The 16,175-nt window shown below is 38.6% G+C and overlaps 1 protein-coding gene across 2 annotated transcripts in view; it reads right to left on the bottom strand.

The window, feature by feature from the left end:
- Nucleotides 1–2,009: 2,009 nt before the first annotated feature.
- Nucleotides 2,010–16,175, bottom strand: part of Efna5 (ephrin A5) — a 288,907-nt gene continuing 274,741 nt past the window's right edge. The window contains exons 3-5 of one of the 2 annotated variants that reach the window (XM_070036013.1): nt 12,683–12,748; nt 12,193–12,273; nt 2,010–6,434 (exon numbers count right to left, since the gene is read on the bottom strand). In XM_070036013.1, the coding sequence (XP_069892114.1) occupies nt 6,313–6,434; nt 12,193–12,273; nt 12,683–12,748 (269 nt within the window). In that variant the 3' untranslated portion in view covers nt 2,010–6,312. The remainder of the gene's footprint in view (nt 6,435–12,192; nt 12,274–12,682; nt 12,749–16,175) is intronic. The other variant, XM_070036014.1, reaches the window with a different exon arrangement.

A 16,175-nucleotide genomic window follows, 5' to 3' on the forward strand; every position in this document is an offset into this window, starting at 1 on the left:
GCAAACAGCTAGACACTGCTTTTGAAAACAGTTCTAAAAAACTGTTTCAATGGTTTTACTAAACAAACAAACAAACAAAAACCCAATGGCTTTTACTAAACAATTACTGAAAAATTACATTTTTAATTTTTATGATGCCTAGATTCTCCTGATTATTTCTATTATTATTATTTCTATAAGAAATGAATCCAAATACATGTGTTATAGTCACACCAAGTACATAAAAATCTAGACTCTGAAATTTGCCTTATGAATCTTTGTATACCACCCTTCAAATGTCCAAACAATACCTAATGCTTTGTATGTGTGGATCATGCCCATGTTTGCTCATGGTCTCATCTCTGATCCAGCTTGCTTTTCAGTTACCATACTACTTATTCAGAACTGCCTCTTAATCAGGAACTCACAGCCATTATCAAGCTACCTTATGCCTCAGTTTCGTGCGTTTTGTATTTTATCCCATTTCCTTAATCTCTGTGTGTGTAAACTTTGCCTTCGCTGAAATCCTAGACATGTCACAATTTAGTGTAGATACAGTCTGGGCAGCAGGAACAGCTATCTGATTATTCTGTAAAGTACAATCTGAAATAGTCATCCCTCCCCACACTCCTCCCCCCCACACTTCCCTTACTTCCTTAGGAGGAGAAATGGTGATTTCTCTGTACCAATATCTCCAAGATTTGTTTCAGTGACACTCATATTTTGTCTTGTACTTTCTCATTTTCACTGTCACCACAGTAGCTACTATGAACATCTACCCTATGCAGTTTATTTTCTTTAACTTGCCTCTGAGTTGTTATTTTTCAAAAAGAGCTCCTAATCTCATTTTGACTACTTTTAGGGTGATTTCCCTTAACTCAAGTTTCCTAATCCGAAGATTGCAAACATTTTTTTACTCACTTTTATTTTTTAAAGGAATCTCCCGTATTATTTATGCATAGTATATATACTTGTATTTTATACTGTTCTCTAAAACTCATTACTGATATGCTTACACATCATGTCTACCTCATGTTGTAAACAGGTGTAAAAATCATTCTGTCTGGCACTAACAGAGCACAATGTCATGATCACTCGAATTCTTTTGATGATGATGGTGAAGATGATGATGGTGGTGATGTGATGCTGTTCTGGTTAGAAAACCACATAGCCCAGTGCTTTTTGTTTGTTTTTGAATGTGAGTTGTTTCTCATTCTACAAAGCTGTCATTTTTCATTACTAAAAAACAGTCATGATAAGAAGTAATTAGGGTTTAGTGACCTGTCAAATAATTAAGCATAATAAAAAGCTCTCAATGAGTTCAATATGAACGTGGTATAATTAAAGCCAAGTCTTGAAATGCATTTAGGTGTCTGTCAGGTATTTGAGGTTTGTCTCCTTTTTCAGTTGAAATTCTTAGATTTTTGCATCATTGAAGTAAAAAAAATCACACATTTCTTGTATGCAAAGTGGGCTTTGCAGTGTTTGGTAAGGGCAGAATTTAGATAATCAACAACAATAAAACAACAACAACGACAACAACAAAACCACTTCCACAACTCTGTGATTTGCAAGTGAGTCCTAGAAATACTATGTGAGTTATCTAGGGTCACATAACGGTAAAGTCAATTCTTTGCTACTGAGAATTGAAGTTTGGGGTTATAATGAAGTGATTATTACAACTGTGTAAGATGTTTGCTAGGAAAATACTTGGAATTTTTCCTGATGTAATTGCGGCAACTGTTGTATTTTAGAATTCAGGTCTTGTCATGGTGCCTTTTTAAAGGCTCACAGACATAGACAAGGCTGCAATGTCACCTCTCCCTCATTAGAATAAATGCAATGTTTGAGCTTCCCAGACCTTCTTTTGTGCATATTGTACTATCTTTTCTGCCCACAAAGACTTGGAAAAATTAGCAGAGTACAAGTAGACCCTGAAATAAAGGTATCATCCAAAGAACAAAGAACTAGAAAGAGGGATCCAATTAAAATGATGAAAATCTTTAATTTTTTATTTAGGTATACTTGTACGGACATGTGTATATACAAATACAGATCATATGGGTTTGTGTGTGGTTTTTTTTTTTTTTTACATTTTCTATTACGTTTATATAATGTCAGCAATTCAAAACAGCACTCAATGAGTAAGTGCAAAGGAGCTGTAAGCAGGGCAGTACAAGCACAGGATCACACGGAGCTGGACTTCACACCCAGACGCACACACAATGAGTGGCTTTAATGGGGTGTCAAGAGTAAGCATGGAAAGCGGATTTTGACTCATGGGTAACCTCCAACATGCCAGCATCTATTAAACTGTACAGACAATGGGAGCAAGCCCATTGTAGGGAGATTTGTCTCACATCTGAGCAGCTCTGGGGCAAATGCATGGGAAAAACTCAGCGATGCCAAACCAGAGATAGACCTGCCTATTCACGGCTCTGAGGGAAATGAAAATGTAGGAGGAAGGCAAGAGAGATTTAAAAAAAAAAAAACAAACCCAACAATATAAAAAGTTAAAGGGTGGGAGTGTAAGCAACAGAGGTGGTGGCGGAGGTGGTTTTCAAAGAAAGCTAGAGACCACATCTCTGAGAGCAGTTAGTAGTTTAAAACTTTGTTTAATTTTTCTTTATTTTTGGAACTAAGAAAAATGGCTGCAGCCGTTGCTAAGGCACCAGAGATAAACAGAGTTCCTGAAAACCCATAGATACTGTGACTCCTCCTTTTACAACCAAACAGAGAAGGAAACAGTCAACTTTTAGCCTTCCTAAGGGATTGGTTTGCAACCTTCCCTGTGCCTGAGCTGCACTCTATACTGACAAGACTCTTTCTGGGGAGGTGGGGGGCGGGGAATGAAACACAGAAAACCAAAGTACAGAACCGTTACTAAATTCTCTACAATATTTCAAACCACATGCTTGGGGATAGTGGGAAGGACCACAGGGCTCCAACATCAGACCTGGACAACACTAAGGACAAAATATTGATCAAAAAGTCATGTTGCCCCAGGTCTCAAGATGATGGAGCCTTAAGATTGGATGGGCAATGACCACATATGAATTCAGTATGCAGAAGTGGCTCAACCATTTGTGACTTTTCTCAGCCATGAACACATTGGATGTCTCAAAACCTCTATGCATGTTTTTGTATCCTGAAAGTCTATTGTTCTACTTACAAAAGACATAAGAATCAAATTAATACTTTATTATCAAACACTATATACAACAGAGGTTGCTAATAATACAGAATTAAAGAACGCAGTTTTTTTTTTGTTTTAACTTTTCTTTCCTCTGCCACCCAAGAAAGTACAGTACAAAACAATAGTCTAAACTAACACGAACGGTTACCTGGTCTATTACAGGATACACGGTATCCACTAAACAGATCCTTATTTCCCTGCTTCATGTTGCAAGCCCTTGGCAACCAGGGGCAAAGGTCGCTGGGGTTTGACCAACTGGGGCTGAGGGGCACTATGGCTGCCTTGCATGATTCTGAATTGTTCTTGAAATTAAATCTGCTACAAAGTCGCATCGACATCCTCCTAAGTCCCCAGAGGATTGCTAACATCACCACAAAAGGCCACCAGCGCTTTTTGGACAAGATGAAAACTGATGCCGATCATCTTCTTGAAAACTCCACAGCAAGTGAAGAAGCTATGATTACGTCACTTATAGGTAGAGAAGCATATTGTCTACTGGTGTGGACAGTTTTGCTATTTTTTAAACTTAATTTGCAATGGTGCAATAGTGATGTAAAAGGGTCTAATTTCACTGTGAAAAATTAAAGACAATGATGGCAGAGAGGGCCATGAGTAATTACTTTATCATTTGTTAGACAAATGCTAGGGGAAAAAAAACCCACAGAAGTCACCATTTCTAAAATGAAATTAGTACTGCTAATGTTATGACTACCAGAAATCATTATGGGATCATTTGATTTCCTTGATTATAGAACATGCAATATAATTTTGGTTCTGACTACTGATCCATTTCACAAGGTGATTTTTTCCCCCTCTACTCAAATCCCATTGGACCAAAAAGCTTGTAACTATTAATTTAAAAAAATTGTATTTCTGGATAATACTGAGAGTACTGAGCATATAAATAAATCAAAAAGGAATCAAATGCTATGAACTTTTGTTTCAGTGAAATGGTGGGTGCCTTCTGTGATAAGACTCTGCCACTCTGGAGAAGTCATTGATGTTGGTGGAAGAGAGATGCTAGTACCCTCCAGCCTGGCAGCCCCACTGACTTGGTTCTCAGTGAGAGCAGACTCAGTATTCATGTCCACTCTAACTATATCAGATAAGCCCAGATTACATTTCAATATGTGTATAACTCTCCTGGGTGCAGTACATTGACAGCCGCCTTCATTCACATATTTTTCTAATTCGAAACTGCACAATTCTAAGCAAATTCCCATTTATGAAGTCTGTCCATAATATGATCCCCCTTTCATTTTTTGTTTACATATATATCTTTTTTAAAAAGTGAATATATAAAACCCTTTATTTCTGTTGGAATGCTTTCCATTTTCACATTTAACATGACCGTTGCATTTGTTGACTTATGTTGAAAGGCATGGTTTCTATTGTCCTGCTGCAATAGAAATGAAAAAGGCTAGACTGCTTTTGCTCCCACTGTTCTGACACTTTCCCACGTCTAGGCTTTGGATATTCAAGTTCATGAGAGCTCCACTCGTAGAAACCCCAGGGCCTGCATTTCCTGTAATCAACTGGAAATGTCCCTTGTTGGCCATGCTAAGATTCTTTAAACAGGGTCATCCTGTGTTTCTTCTCCTTCTGCCCCACCCTACAATGAAACAAGATAGCCCCTCCCCACCCCATAGTTCTAAATGTATCAAGGGATACCACTTTTTCTCACAAGTTTAAATAGGACAAGCATATATACTCACTCTCAGCATAAAGTATATCTAAATAATGTATTTTCTATTCTAGTGGATTTTTAAAAAAATATTTTGTTAAAGTCTTTGGGACTCCATCTTGTTTATCTCCCACAGATAAACACACGTTCCCTCTACGCTTCAGGCTGTGTCAGAAAGGGAAAGAATATAAAATCAACACTTGAATTTTTTTTTTTATTCCAAGCTTTGGAATTTTTTATTCCAAATTTCCCTTTCGCCCTCCCACGTAGTGCTGACTGACTCTCCTGGGAACAGGGGTTTGTGTCTAAGTCCCCTGTGATCACGGAGTGTAGAGCAAAATGTGGGCATTGGGATGGGAGTAGGGGAAAGGCCACGGCACACTGGAGCTCCAGCAAAGCCAAATCACTTCTCCTCTGTCCACTGACATCCTTTTCTTGGTACCTGTTGCCCCCAGAGGAGCAGCCAAAGCTATTCCACTCTGGACTCATCAAACCTGGCTTGTCAGCCTTGGGGAAGGTCACTTTATTCATTAAAAAAAAATGCCTCTTTGAATTCCTAAGAAGAAAAAAAAAAATTGTAGCACCATGGTGATCTGTATTCAAGAGGAAAAAAAAAATCTGGTGTGCACTGCCCAGTCACTAACAAAATTGAGGCACTCACACATACCCACCTCCACTGAACAGATAGTGTTCTTTATTTCACACTTGCTCTGGGTTAGCATTCCTGTACCCTTCCTGCCTCCTGGGGGAAAAAAATAACAAGGCTTCTTTTGCAGATCACACATTTCACTGTCCAGAATGCTTTAAGACAGTCATATTTAAAAAAATAAAATAAAATAAAACCAGTGTCTCAACCTTTCAGAAGCCTGTTCATCTATATGCTCCTAGAGGAAATGGTGTAATATTGTGTCTATTCTTAATACCTCCCCTCTGGACCTGACATGGTGACATGATGCCCTGTATGATCATCTTGCAGTCCTGAATGAGAAGGCATAAATATTGTATAGGAGAGTGAAACCCTCCCGGGCCTGGCCATCATTGGCCACATCTGCCACTACGCTTCCATGTCCATACGCCGCTGGCACAGTGCACCAACGGAGCTGAGCTCTTAGAGGAGAATGCACAGGAGCTGAAGAACCCACTGGTGTCACTAAGACAATTTGGCATTTGCATCTGGAGTCCATTTAATTTGGAAGGGGTGAGAAAAGTCAAAGGCCAGGGATAGGGGTGGGGTGGGGTGGGGTGAAGGAGGTGGCATCTAGTTTAGCCACTACCCCCCTCCAAGTTGTTGCTTAGAATTCAGGCTGAAAGAAAGAAAACAAAAACAAAAAAAAAAATCTGACATCTGCCAAAAACCAATAACAAATCCCTTCTTAGGATGAGCAGTTAGGTGGATCTCTGGTGTTCCAAGACCCTGGTGTTTTTCTGTGACAGGTGACGGGAGGAGACTGTGCTATAATGTCAAAAGCATTGCCAGGAAGAACAGTAGGATTGCCAAAAGTCGACTGGGTATCCTTGGTGTCTGTGCCGCGTTCTCTCCGCGGGATGGCTCGGCTGACTCATGTACGGTGTCATCTGTTCAAATAGAAAAGCACACGTTCCAATGAGATTCCACATTGTTAATAACCCTCTTGCAGCAGCCTGCTGTGAATAGACCCCACCACCCTCTGCAAAGTAGTGTAATGAACCTTGTGCCACCATTGACTTTCATGTCTGCATAATCACTCATTATTTACAGCAAACAAAGGAGAGGCTGGGACAATTGGTCTGTCTCCACAGTATTAATACTTCCCTTTAAAATGGAAGGGGGCAAAACAACAACAACAACAAAAAAAGGTTGTGCCTAGACTGTAACCTTTGCCATATGAGCCAGTGCTGTTTTGCCAGTGGTCAGATACATGTTGCATCAACTTGTGATGCCACAGGGAAGGAAGGAACATGTTAGAAGAGGTTAGGGCCACAGGCAGTTATGTGGACACATTAGTAATTCACCAGGAGGGACTAACTCATTTTCTTCTTTTTATCCATTTCATAGGATTAGTGTAGAATGCCTGGTCTGCTTTGTGCCTGGGTGTATTTTCCAACAGGGAAAATTAATTGTCAAAACAATACTATTTTAAATCAACTATATATAAATCAACTATATATATATATATATATATATATATATATCAGTCAACTATATAATTTTAAAAAATAGCCACTAGTTTGCCTACAATTAGGAATCAATTATGGTGCTATTTTCATTATAAGCTCTGTATCTTCAGGATTAAATTGCTTGAACTTGACTATTCTTATTTTTATCAGGCTGAAGCTTGGCATATAAATTATCAGTGTGGATGCAAATTTTCCTCTAAATAAAATGGATTAAGTGAGTTAAGCTTCTTTTATTTAGCTATAAAGTGTTCTACGAGGCTGCCTCTGACTTTGGATAGCCTCCCTGATCTGCCCGATTAACGGGCTTAACTGGGAAATGGGAACTTTGCAGTAATTAGTGGCCAAAGATAGGCTGGAGGCTTGCCCATGCACTGTGCTCTTTCTTCCCCAGTGAGGCCCATCTCCTTCCTTCCACCTGGCCTCACTTGGGCTTTTAGATGAAATGACCTCTGAACAGGATCTGAGAGCCCACAAGTGAGCCTTGGTGCAGTTTTCATTTCAGCATCACATGAACTTCCTCTGTGAGCTCCACTGCCATCTGGGTTCACTCAATGGTCAATCGGAAAGAACAATAAATATGAGATGCTAATGGCTGCTCTCAGGTAGACCTCGAAAGATAATCTCTAAATATCCCCCTGTGGCCCGGCTTGGGCCTCTTAATGGATTAATTATCCATTACTTATATACTTTATTTATTTTGAAGTAATGGGGTTTGAATTCAGGACATTATGCTCGCCAGTCAGATACTCTGCCCTTTGAGTCACACCTTCAGCACTTTGGGCTTTTGTTATTTTTTGGATAGGATCTTGCCATTTTGTCCAGGGCTGGCCTCACACCATGGTCCTCCTGCCTGTGCCTCTTGGGTAGCGAAGATTAAAAATATGCCCTACCACTCCTAATTTACTTGGGACAGGATCTCTTACTAATATTTGCCCATTGACTGGACTACAATGTCAGTCCTCCTGATAGCTGCCTCCTGGGGTAGATGGGGTTACAGGCATCAGCCATCATGCCTGGCTCTCACTACTTTAAACTCATGTATATTTTCCTATGTGACAGGGTAGAGTCACATTCCCTATCATTTGTCCTGAAGTGACCTATTTTTAGGCTCACGGGCCAGTCCGCAATTCGGGATATTCACCCCGTTTCTTCCTCATGGGCACTAGGAAATACATTTTCTCAGCCATCAGTCTTCTGATCTGGAGGGCTGCTAGCATTTTAGCAGGTCCTGATAGAGAATCTGCTGCATCCTTTTTGTCTCATGTATTGCCCCTTCCTGCAATTAAGCAACCTGGCTGGAGTGGGTTTAGGTTAGGAGACTTGAAAAGTTAGGAAGCAAGCATGAGAGGGTAAGCGATGCAGAGAAAAAGATGGAAGTCCTGCAAAATGTAGCCAACTACTTGCAGACCCTTATCTTTTCTCTGCTCTTTTCAACCTCACTAATATAGTAATTAAATCTGCAGTTAATAGGAGGCAGAAGTAAAGGACCTTAGCAGCCCTGAAATTAAAATCCAAATCATATTCTTAAGAGCACCAATATGGTGTCAATCAAAACAATGGAGCACTTCAGGCTTAATTATGAAAGAACCATAAACCCAGAGGATTCCAGAGTTCATTTGGAAACATCACTTATATTTATACACCGGAAATGATATCACCTATTGGGTTCTTCTCCGCTTTATTCTTAATAGCATGCTACACCAATCTAGCGCCAAGAGTTGCTTGGAAGTATACTACTAAAGGATGTGTAAGCAACCCCTGGGCACTCAGTGTCAGCATGGGGGGAACTCCTTCTCGGCCTCCTGTCCCCTGCAAGTGCCCATCAAGGGCCCACCTGTTGCAAGAGGTGAAGGAAGGCTGTTGTTTTTTTCATCTATATAAGGCATTAGGCGAATGTAGCATTCAGTCTACTTAATCGTGGACAATCTTTGGAATTAGCCCTTTAGTAAGCAACAAATGAATATATGTCATCTTTTTCCCCAAACAGAAAATCTGTTCTATTGGGACATCATAATTCTCTTGTTCCTGCAACCTTGCATTCTCCATCAGGATTCAACAAAGTATCATCTGATTCAAATAGGGCCTCAATGATGGTGGGATTCTGTGCTCTCTCCCTCCCGCTAAGAGTGAGATGAGAAAGAGGCCATCATTCAGATAAATCTGAGCAATTTCAGAATTCTAAGGACAAATTCATAAGCAAAATCTATTCCAGTGGAAACTATAGCTAAAGATGAGAGGATTTGTAAAACTTGTATGAGTGAACATGACTTGGTAGAAATAAATGCTCCTCTTCAGAATCCAAATCAAGTCTTGTCTCCTGGGTATAGGATTGTACCACATGGGTGTTTCAATGGTTAATATAGCACTAGAAATATTGTGGAGCATGTAATGTGACATATGTCTGTCCTGAGATCATCTTGCATCCCTGATGATAGGAGACTGGCAGGCAGAATGTGCAAGCAAACAAAAAAGACAAATACATTCCAGAGACAGGTGAATTAGTACGCATTGCTGAATACATGCAGTGGGATCTTTTCAGACTTGTTGGATTCATAAAGTCTGTGTCTACTCACAGAGCTGGCTAAAGGAGACTATATACCAGCTCAATCAATCACCAGTATGGGCAAGGTCTTAAGTCTGACTGAATTTCCTAAGGAATAGGGTGAAGTACAAATGTGGAATCCTACGCAAACTTCCACAGACTGTGGCTCAACTTTGTCTCACTTTCAGAGTGGAGATGCTCATCAGGAAGCTCTTAAGCACAGTCACAACTAACTCAAAGAGCTACGTGTACACACATAAGTGGACATACAACTTAGCTATGTTGTATTACACGTGAGCAAATATCTACTACCTTCAAATGCACTGTGAAAAAGATCTTGTTTCCTAAAAGATATTGAAAAGTGTTCATGTGTGAAAGTATCTTATTATCCTCCATTTTATCATTAGTTGAATTCAAATGTAATTTTCTTAATAGCAGAACAGTCCTCAGTGTGCCTCTCCATTGCCAGAAAAAAACTGCTACCTCGTATATTTTAAGCAGCCTCCTGTTCTCTACATAGGCAAGGTGTTTACCTGGAAATAAAGGTCATGGGGGAGATATGTTGAACATATTTTGAAAAATGTGAATTAAAGAATCATAGTCCCACCTAACTGGTCATTCAACTTATGACTTATTCACAAAGTTAATAAGTCTTCTTTCTGACTATCTCTGCCTTCAGGAACAGTAAAGGAATACTACTTGAATACTAATATGGAATGGAGGCCAAGAGATCTGAATGTTAAACCTGGGCATATGTAACTGGGCGAGTATTCTCAGTTGCAGGAGGAAGACAGGAGACTGTGAGGTTTAGAAGAGTTCCCATTGAACTTGCTGCTACTATGGTGGCTACAACCTCACGCTTGTGAGGAGTCTGGTACCTTGAAAAGTCACAGTAATGCTTCCAGATTTCCAGGACACAATTAAAATGTCTCTGTGTCAGCACTCATTCCTTGCAACATCCCAAAGTGCCTAACTGATTTGTGGGGAGCCACTAAAGTCTTTGAAAGCTCATTGTACACACCTCTCTCATATGCGCTCTGGGTTAGATGCCTGCTTTAGGAAAACAAGAATGCTTGGGGGGGGGGAACACCCTAAGTCTTCCTGTCAGCTACAATGTAGAAGCTATTGTATGTCCTGAGGCACTGCATTTACTCAGGATAAGTTTCCCTTAGGCTCACTGACTACATTATCCCTGTAACAATACTCAGAGGATAAAGTGGACCTTGAAATCCTTTAATTTCTAGAAACATAAGAAAAAGACCAAAAAAAAGTGTGAGTATGTGTGTGGGGGGTTGGGGGGATGAAAATCTTTATATGAAAGAGCTCCAGTCTCTTTGTGGAAAGAAAGTAATTTTATTTCCCTTAAGCTTCCACATGGTTATCATGGAAAGTGGGTAAGGAAATGTCTAAACATCTTCAGTGGGGGGATGGAGGAAAAGGGATGGGGAGAGGACATGGTTGTTTTCAGGCAGACTCTTCACTCAACAGTGGATGGAGGGCTTCCACACATAAGCATCCAGTCTAGTTGCATTCAATGACCAGACTGACTTTACAACCAAATGGATACTTTTTACAGGTTGTCATTATCTCCCCACATGCCACAAATGTAAATGTTTAGATTTTAGAATACTATTAGGGATATTATTTTTCTTCACAGTGATGGGAAAGTTTAGAAAGTGTGGAAAGTTAGAAAGTCAGTAACATAAATAATTAGCTTATCCTTAAATTTTAATTTGGCTGAGCACGGATGGTCATTCCTGTAATCCTAGCTACTTAGGTGTCTGATGTTTGAGGGTCAAGGTCCAAACCAGACTGGGCAGAAAAGTCCACCAGACTCTAATGTCCAATTAAACTACCAAAAAAAAAAAAAGCGCCAAACTGGAAATGGAGTTATCGCTCAAGTGGTAGAGCACAAGCCTTGAACAAATGAGTCCAATGACAGCACAAGGCCCTGAGTTCAAGCCCTAGTACCAGCACATAAAACAAAATAACAAACAAACAAAATCCCATTTATTTTGCCTTAGTCTTCAAGGTATGGGAATTTGTGGTGACAATCTAAGCGTATTTCTCCAAACCAATGGCTACTGACAACAGCACAAATGATAGTGAAATAATGTGAAGGTTTTTTTTTTTTTAGGTGAGTTCCATGATGGATATGAATTTCTAGAGAACACTAAATGCATTGAATTAGTTGCTATTTTGTGCATGATCTTCTATTATCCACAGATTTGGATTTGATAATTAAAAGAAAATTTTATAAATATGTACATTAGAAATGTTTTCTGACTCATCTGAAAACTAGACTCTTCTCAGTCACAATGTGACCAGCATGCTCTGAGGATGTGGTAAAAGGTAGTGAGATTTCAACATCTGGATGGGGCTTCTGTGTTAGGATATTGTATTAGATGCAACCCATGTCCAAAACAGAAAAAAAACTGGTATTTTATCTAACATGCATTACATGAAAATACGGGAGGATGAGATAGAATATAAGTACTATTAGCATTGCTAGCAGTGGGCCAAAGCAGAACAACTCTACCATGCAAACATGCAGAGAGGAAGAAAGGAAAAAAAGTACTGAAGCTCCAGAGAGATAGATGCATTTGTTAAAAGAGAGTCTCTAAGCATACTAACCTGCTGGTTCTAATGAATTTTCTACTTTGTCGTTAACATCGAAAACACGATCATGAACACCTATAGTTTTCATACAGCTATCTATAACAAAAATAGAGATAACAGCCAAATATGTTAGTGAAGACACCTTTATACTCCCATTTCTTTCTTTTTTTTCTTTCTCTCTACTTTTTTTCTTTTACGTATGCAAAGATTGTTTGACAATCAATGGCATGTATCCAAATGCCAATATTGTTCCCTTTTGCTGTGCACGTACAACAGCCTAAGAAACAACAAGTTAGCAACTGCTGTGTACTTAAATAAAATAAAAGCATCATGAAGAATGATGAGAAAAATATGATGAAAACTAAAGCATGGATGTTGATATACAAAACATATACCACACAAGATTTAACATTAAAAAACAAAATGTTTTACCGCTGTGAACCACACCACATGATAAAGCATGCCTGGTGAAAGGGGCCTCAGAGGCTCGTTTGAGTGAACTTACTTGTTGGTCTCACAAAGACTTTGAGCTTTAGGCAGGACCTTCTTCCATTATCTGGGATTGCAGAGGCTGTGGATAAGAGAAAGAGAAAGAGTGAGAGAAAGGAGAGAACAATAACCCATTATTCTTTGTTTTTTCCATATACATGTCTACAATACACTCTTTCAAGAACAATGGGAACATACTTTAATTCTTGTCTGAAGTTAAAACAAATACTGTTCAGATTGATCTAACAGGGCTATAGAAAGGACCATTGTCACATCCCTATCTTCTTCTTTTTGTTAAATACAATAAAGAAAGAATGTGCAAGAATGTGGGTAATCTATGAAAAAATACTTTGGATTTTTATTTCAAATTGATCTGTTATCAATTTTCTCTAAAACAAGAGAATAATGTTTGAGCTCTTTTGCTTTATGAGCTGTCCCTTCTAGATTGCAGGAAAAGGTGTACACCAGAGACTCACAGTAAGAACACTGGCCAAGACCAATAATAGATAGTTACAAGGCAGACTTAAACATGACAGATTTCTGCTGGGGAAAGCAAGCTTTGTTCATCTTGAAAGCTTGTCTGTCAGTGCTCTGTAGGTAATTCAATTATAGGCTTTACTCAAAACTTGGCTTCACTTTCTATATGACTAAACTTGAGCCCCGCAAACCACCATCATGCTATTAGAAGAATAATATGCTATTGAGAAAGTACTATGTTTCAATGGTACTTAAAAAATAATAATTTGACACAGAGAAGGATGGAATTAATAAAGCAGGCTTACCAAAACATGACAACATGTTTCAAGTTATAAATCATGTGAGGAAGAAACTTTCTTCTCCTTTTCAAGATAATAAGATTGTAAACTTTCTCCACATTTGAAAGATTACCTCCTCTCAGTATTCAAGCATAATGTGAAAGGGATTTCCAAGGGTGGTAACTCTTTGCAACCACATGTGTTTACAAATGCACTCTAGCAATGACAAAAATTATAAAAATGAGTGTGGCATATTTTCCTCCCTTGAGCTTGCTTCAAGTGGTTTTTTGTTCAGAAAAAGCAGATGACATCAAAACACACATGGCTTAAAATTAGTTTGGTAATACCCAAAGTGACAAAGAGAAGACTAGCATTTACCTTGTATTCTCTACCTTTTATTTTTAATTTTTGTTTCAGTGTTAATGGGGAACCTGGAAAACAAATATGCTTACTTTGCAAGGGAGTGGATTCAGGACTCAAACTCCCAAGTAATTTGCCATGTTAACTAAATAACTAATAGCTAAATAACTAAAGCTGTCTGAATTCTGTGGAGAACTCAGAAATTCACCACCTAAAAGACTTCAAGGAGTAAGAGACCCCCAAGTGTCATTCCTCAACACCTGTTGAATCTCTTTAAATTTTAAGACAAAAGTGTAGAGAAAAGATGTTTTTAACCCTCCTCATCTGCCCTGGTCCCCACTGACAAGCAGTTAAGAAGTGCTAACAGCTGGCTTTGCTGTAAGCTTTCATTAAATCAAAGTCGGAAACACTCCCTCTACTGACATTTAGAGTAACTAGTGTGTTATTTAGGGCACAATATTTGTACTTTGTGGTTTGATCCAGGAAATGGTGTCCTTCCTATAGACCCCAACTGCAAATGTGAATGTCACAAACACAGCACAAATAGGTGACTCCAATTCATTAGGAAAACCATGGGTTCTTGAACGAGTGCATGCCTTATTCATGAGAGGTAGTATGGAAAAGTGACATGTGGATATTTGCACTGCTGTTCTGTAGATTTCTGAGCTTAAATGAACTCGCTTCAAGCTCCTGAACTTGATTTGACACAGGCAAATAAGTGATTTTACACATGACATTGCAAGATAAGCAGGCTCAAAGCATGATCAAATGTTTAATTGTTTTGAGGATTTAGTGGAGGTCTTACAGAATCTACTAATGAGAAATAAATCCAGCACATAAAAATTATTGTATGCTATGTTGGAATAACTAAACAGAAGAAAATGATGAGCCCTCTGGCAAAAAAAAAAGTCAAGATAAAACCTAGAGAGTTATCTCACATACTCACCAGGAGGGACAATAAGCCTAAATTAAGGGACAGCTCATTTGTCAGTGAATTAAAAATATCATATGCATTCATATATAAATTAAAGACCAGTCTTCCCATCAGTCTTCCCCCTTAAGTCATCTCCTATCACCAGAAAAGCCTTAAAGAGGATATTGTGATTGAGGCCTAGTGACCCTGTTGGACTATTACACTTGAATCCTTAGGAAAAGATATGAGCAAAGATTATTTATATGAGCGCAGGTACAGACTATAGTGAATAGGTTAACTCTGTAATCTCTGGCCTCAGCACACACAGTAAATTCCTAACCCCAACAGCCAAAACAGACGACGTTTGCCAGGTCAATGCAGGTTGGATTCCTTCTTTATATTGAAAACAAAAAATAATTTTTAAAAATCCATATCAACAAAATTACAATTCTTATGGAAATTTGAAAAAAATAAGGGTGTGGCTTTACCTTATGTTAAATTTCAAGGTTTCTTCACCCCACACCCTACAGTTGACAGATGTGTGACACATTTATACTACTCAAAATACAGATGGTTTATCATTCGTAATATCGGAAGATATAAGGTAACAAAAAGGCGTTTTACAAATCTCAAGTAACCAAAAGGCAGATGAGTGAGCATTTAAAACATGAAATAACAGAAGAATTCGAGTATGTAATATTCCCACAAGTAAATTTAGAAAGAAAATAATCTTCTCAGGATGACTTATGAGCAAAAGATACAGCCAAAGGATGGAAGTGAGGGAATAAAAACCTGGCTTTGGGGTAGGAAGGGGTAAGTAGTATTAATGCCCTTGGCTCTGGGAAAAAAATCACTGTGTAAAGATCAACATTATCTTAGTTAAAAGAAAATGCAAATGTAATTTTACATCTATATCATAACTTATTTATATGTACATATACAATTTCTTGGTGTTACTTTACAAAATTAACAGTCAACACTGGAAATTGATAGACATCAGTTATCAAGATGCACAATATATTGCTTCACTTTCACCCATCATTTCAAATAATTTAAAAATTCCTTCTGCATGCCAGCATCTTTATTTACATACTGATCCTGCCTTTATATTATACCTATTCCAGCTAGGACATAAACATGAGCCACATCTTAGGGCACCCAAAGTGGCTTGTGTATAACTGAGGGTCACATGAAGAGTCAGACTGCTTTGAACAAGGAGTTAGTGTTGGCTTTGCCTGGAGTAGCATGTCAATAAAAGTTCATTTGACAGACTTTCATCAGAGACTTCACTGATTTTTCCAGAAGCCAATCAATAGCAACTAGAATAAAATAATTGAAACATTTCATCCCTAAATTCCCCAAATCAGAGCACTGGCAACTAATTAGAGGTATTTAAATGTAATAGATGAAGAAAATATAGACCTAAATTTTTCCTATAAAGATACACGGGTTGTCTAATCAAAAATTTCAATTAAAATGAG

This window comes from Dipodomys merriami, unplaced genomic scaffold (assembly GCF_024711535.1).
Source record: "Dipodomys merriami isolate MVZ:Mamm:240054 unplaced genomic scaffold, mDipMer1.0.p SCAF_27, whole genome shotgun sequence".
In the NCBI taxonomy this organism is placed as follows: domain Eukaryota; kingdom Metazoa; phylum Chordata; class Mammalia; order Rodentia; family Heteromyidae; genus Dipodomys; species Dipodomys merriami.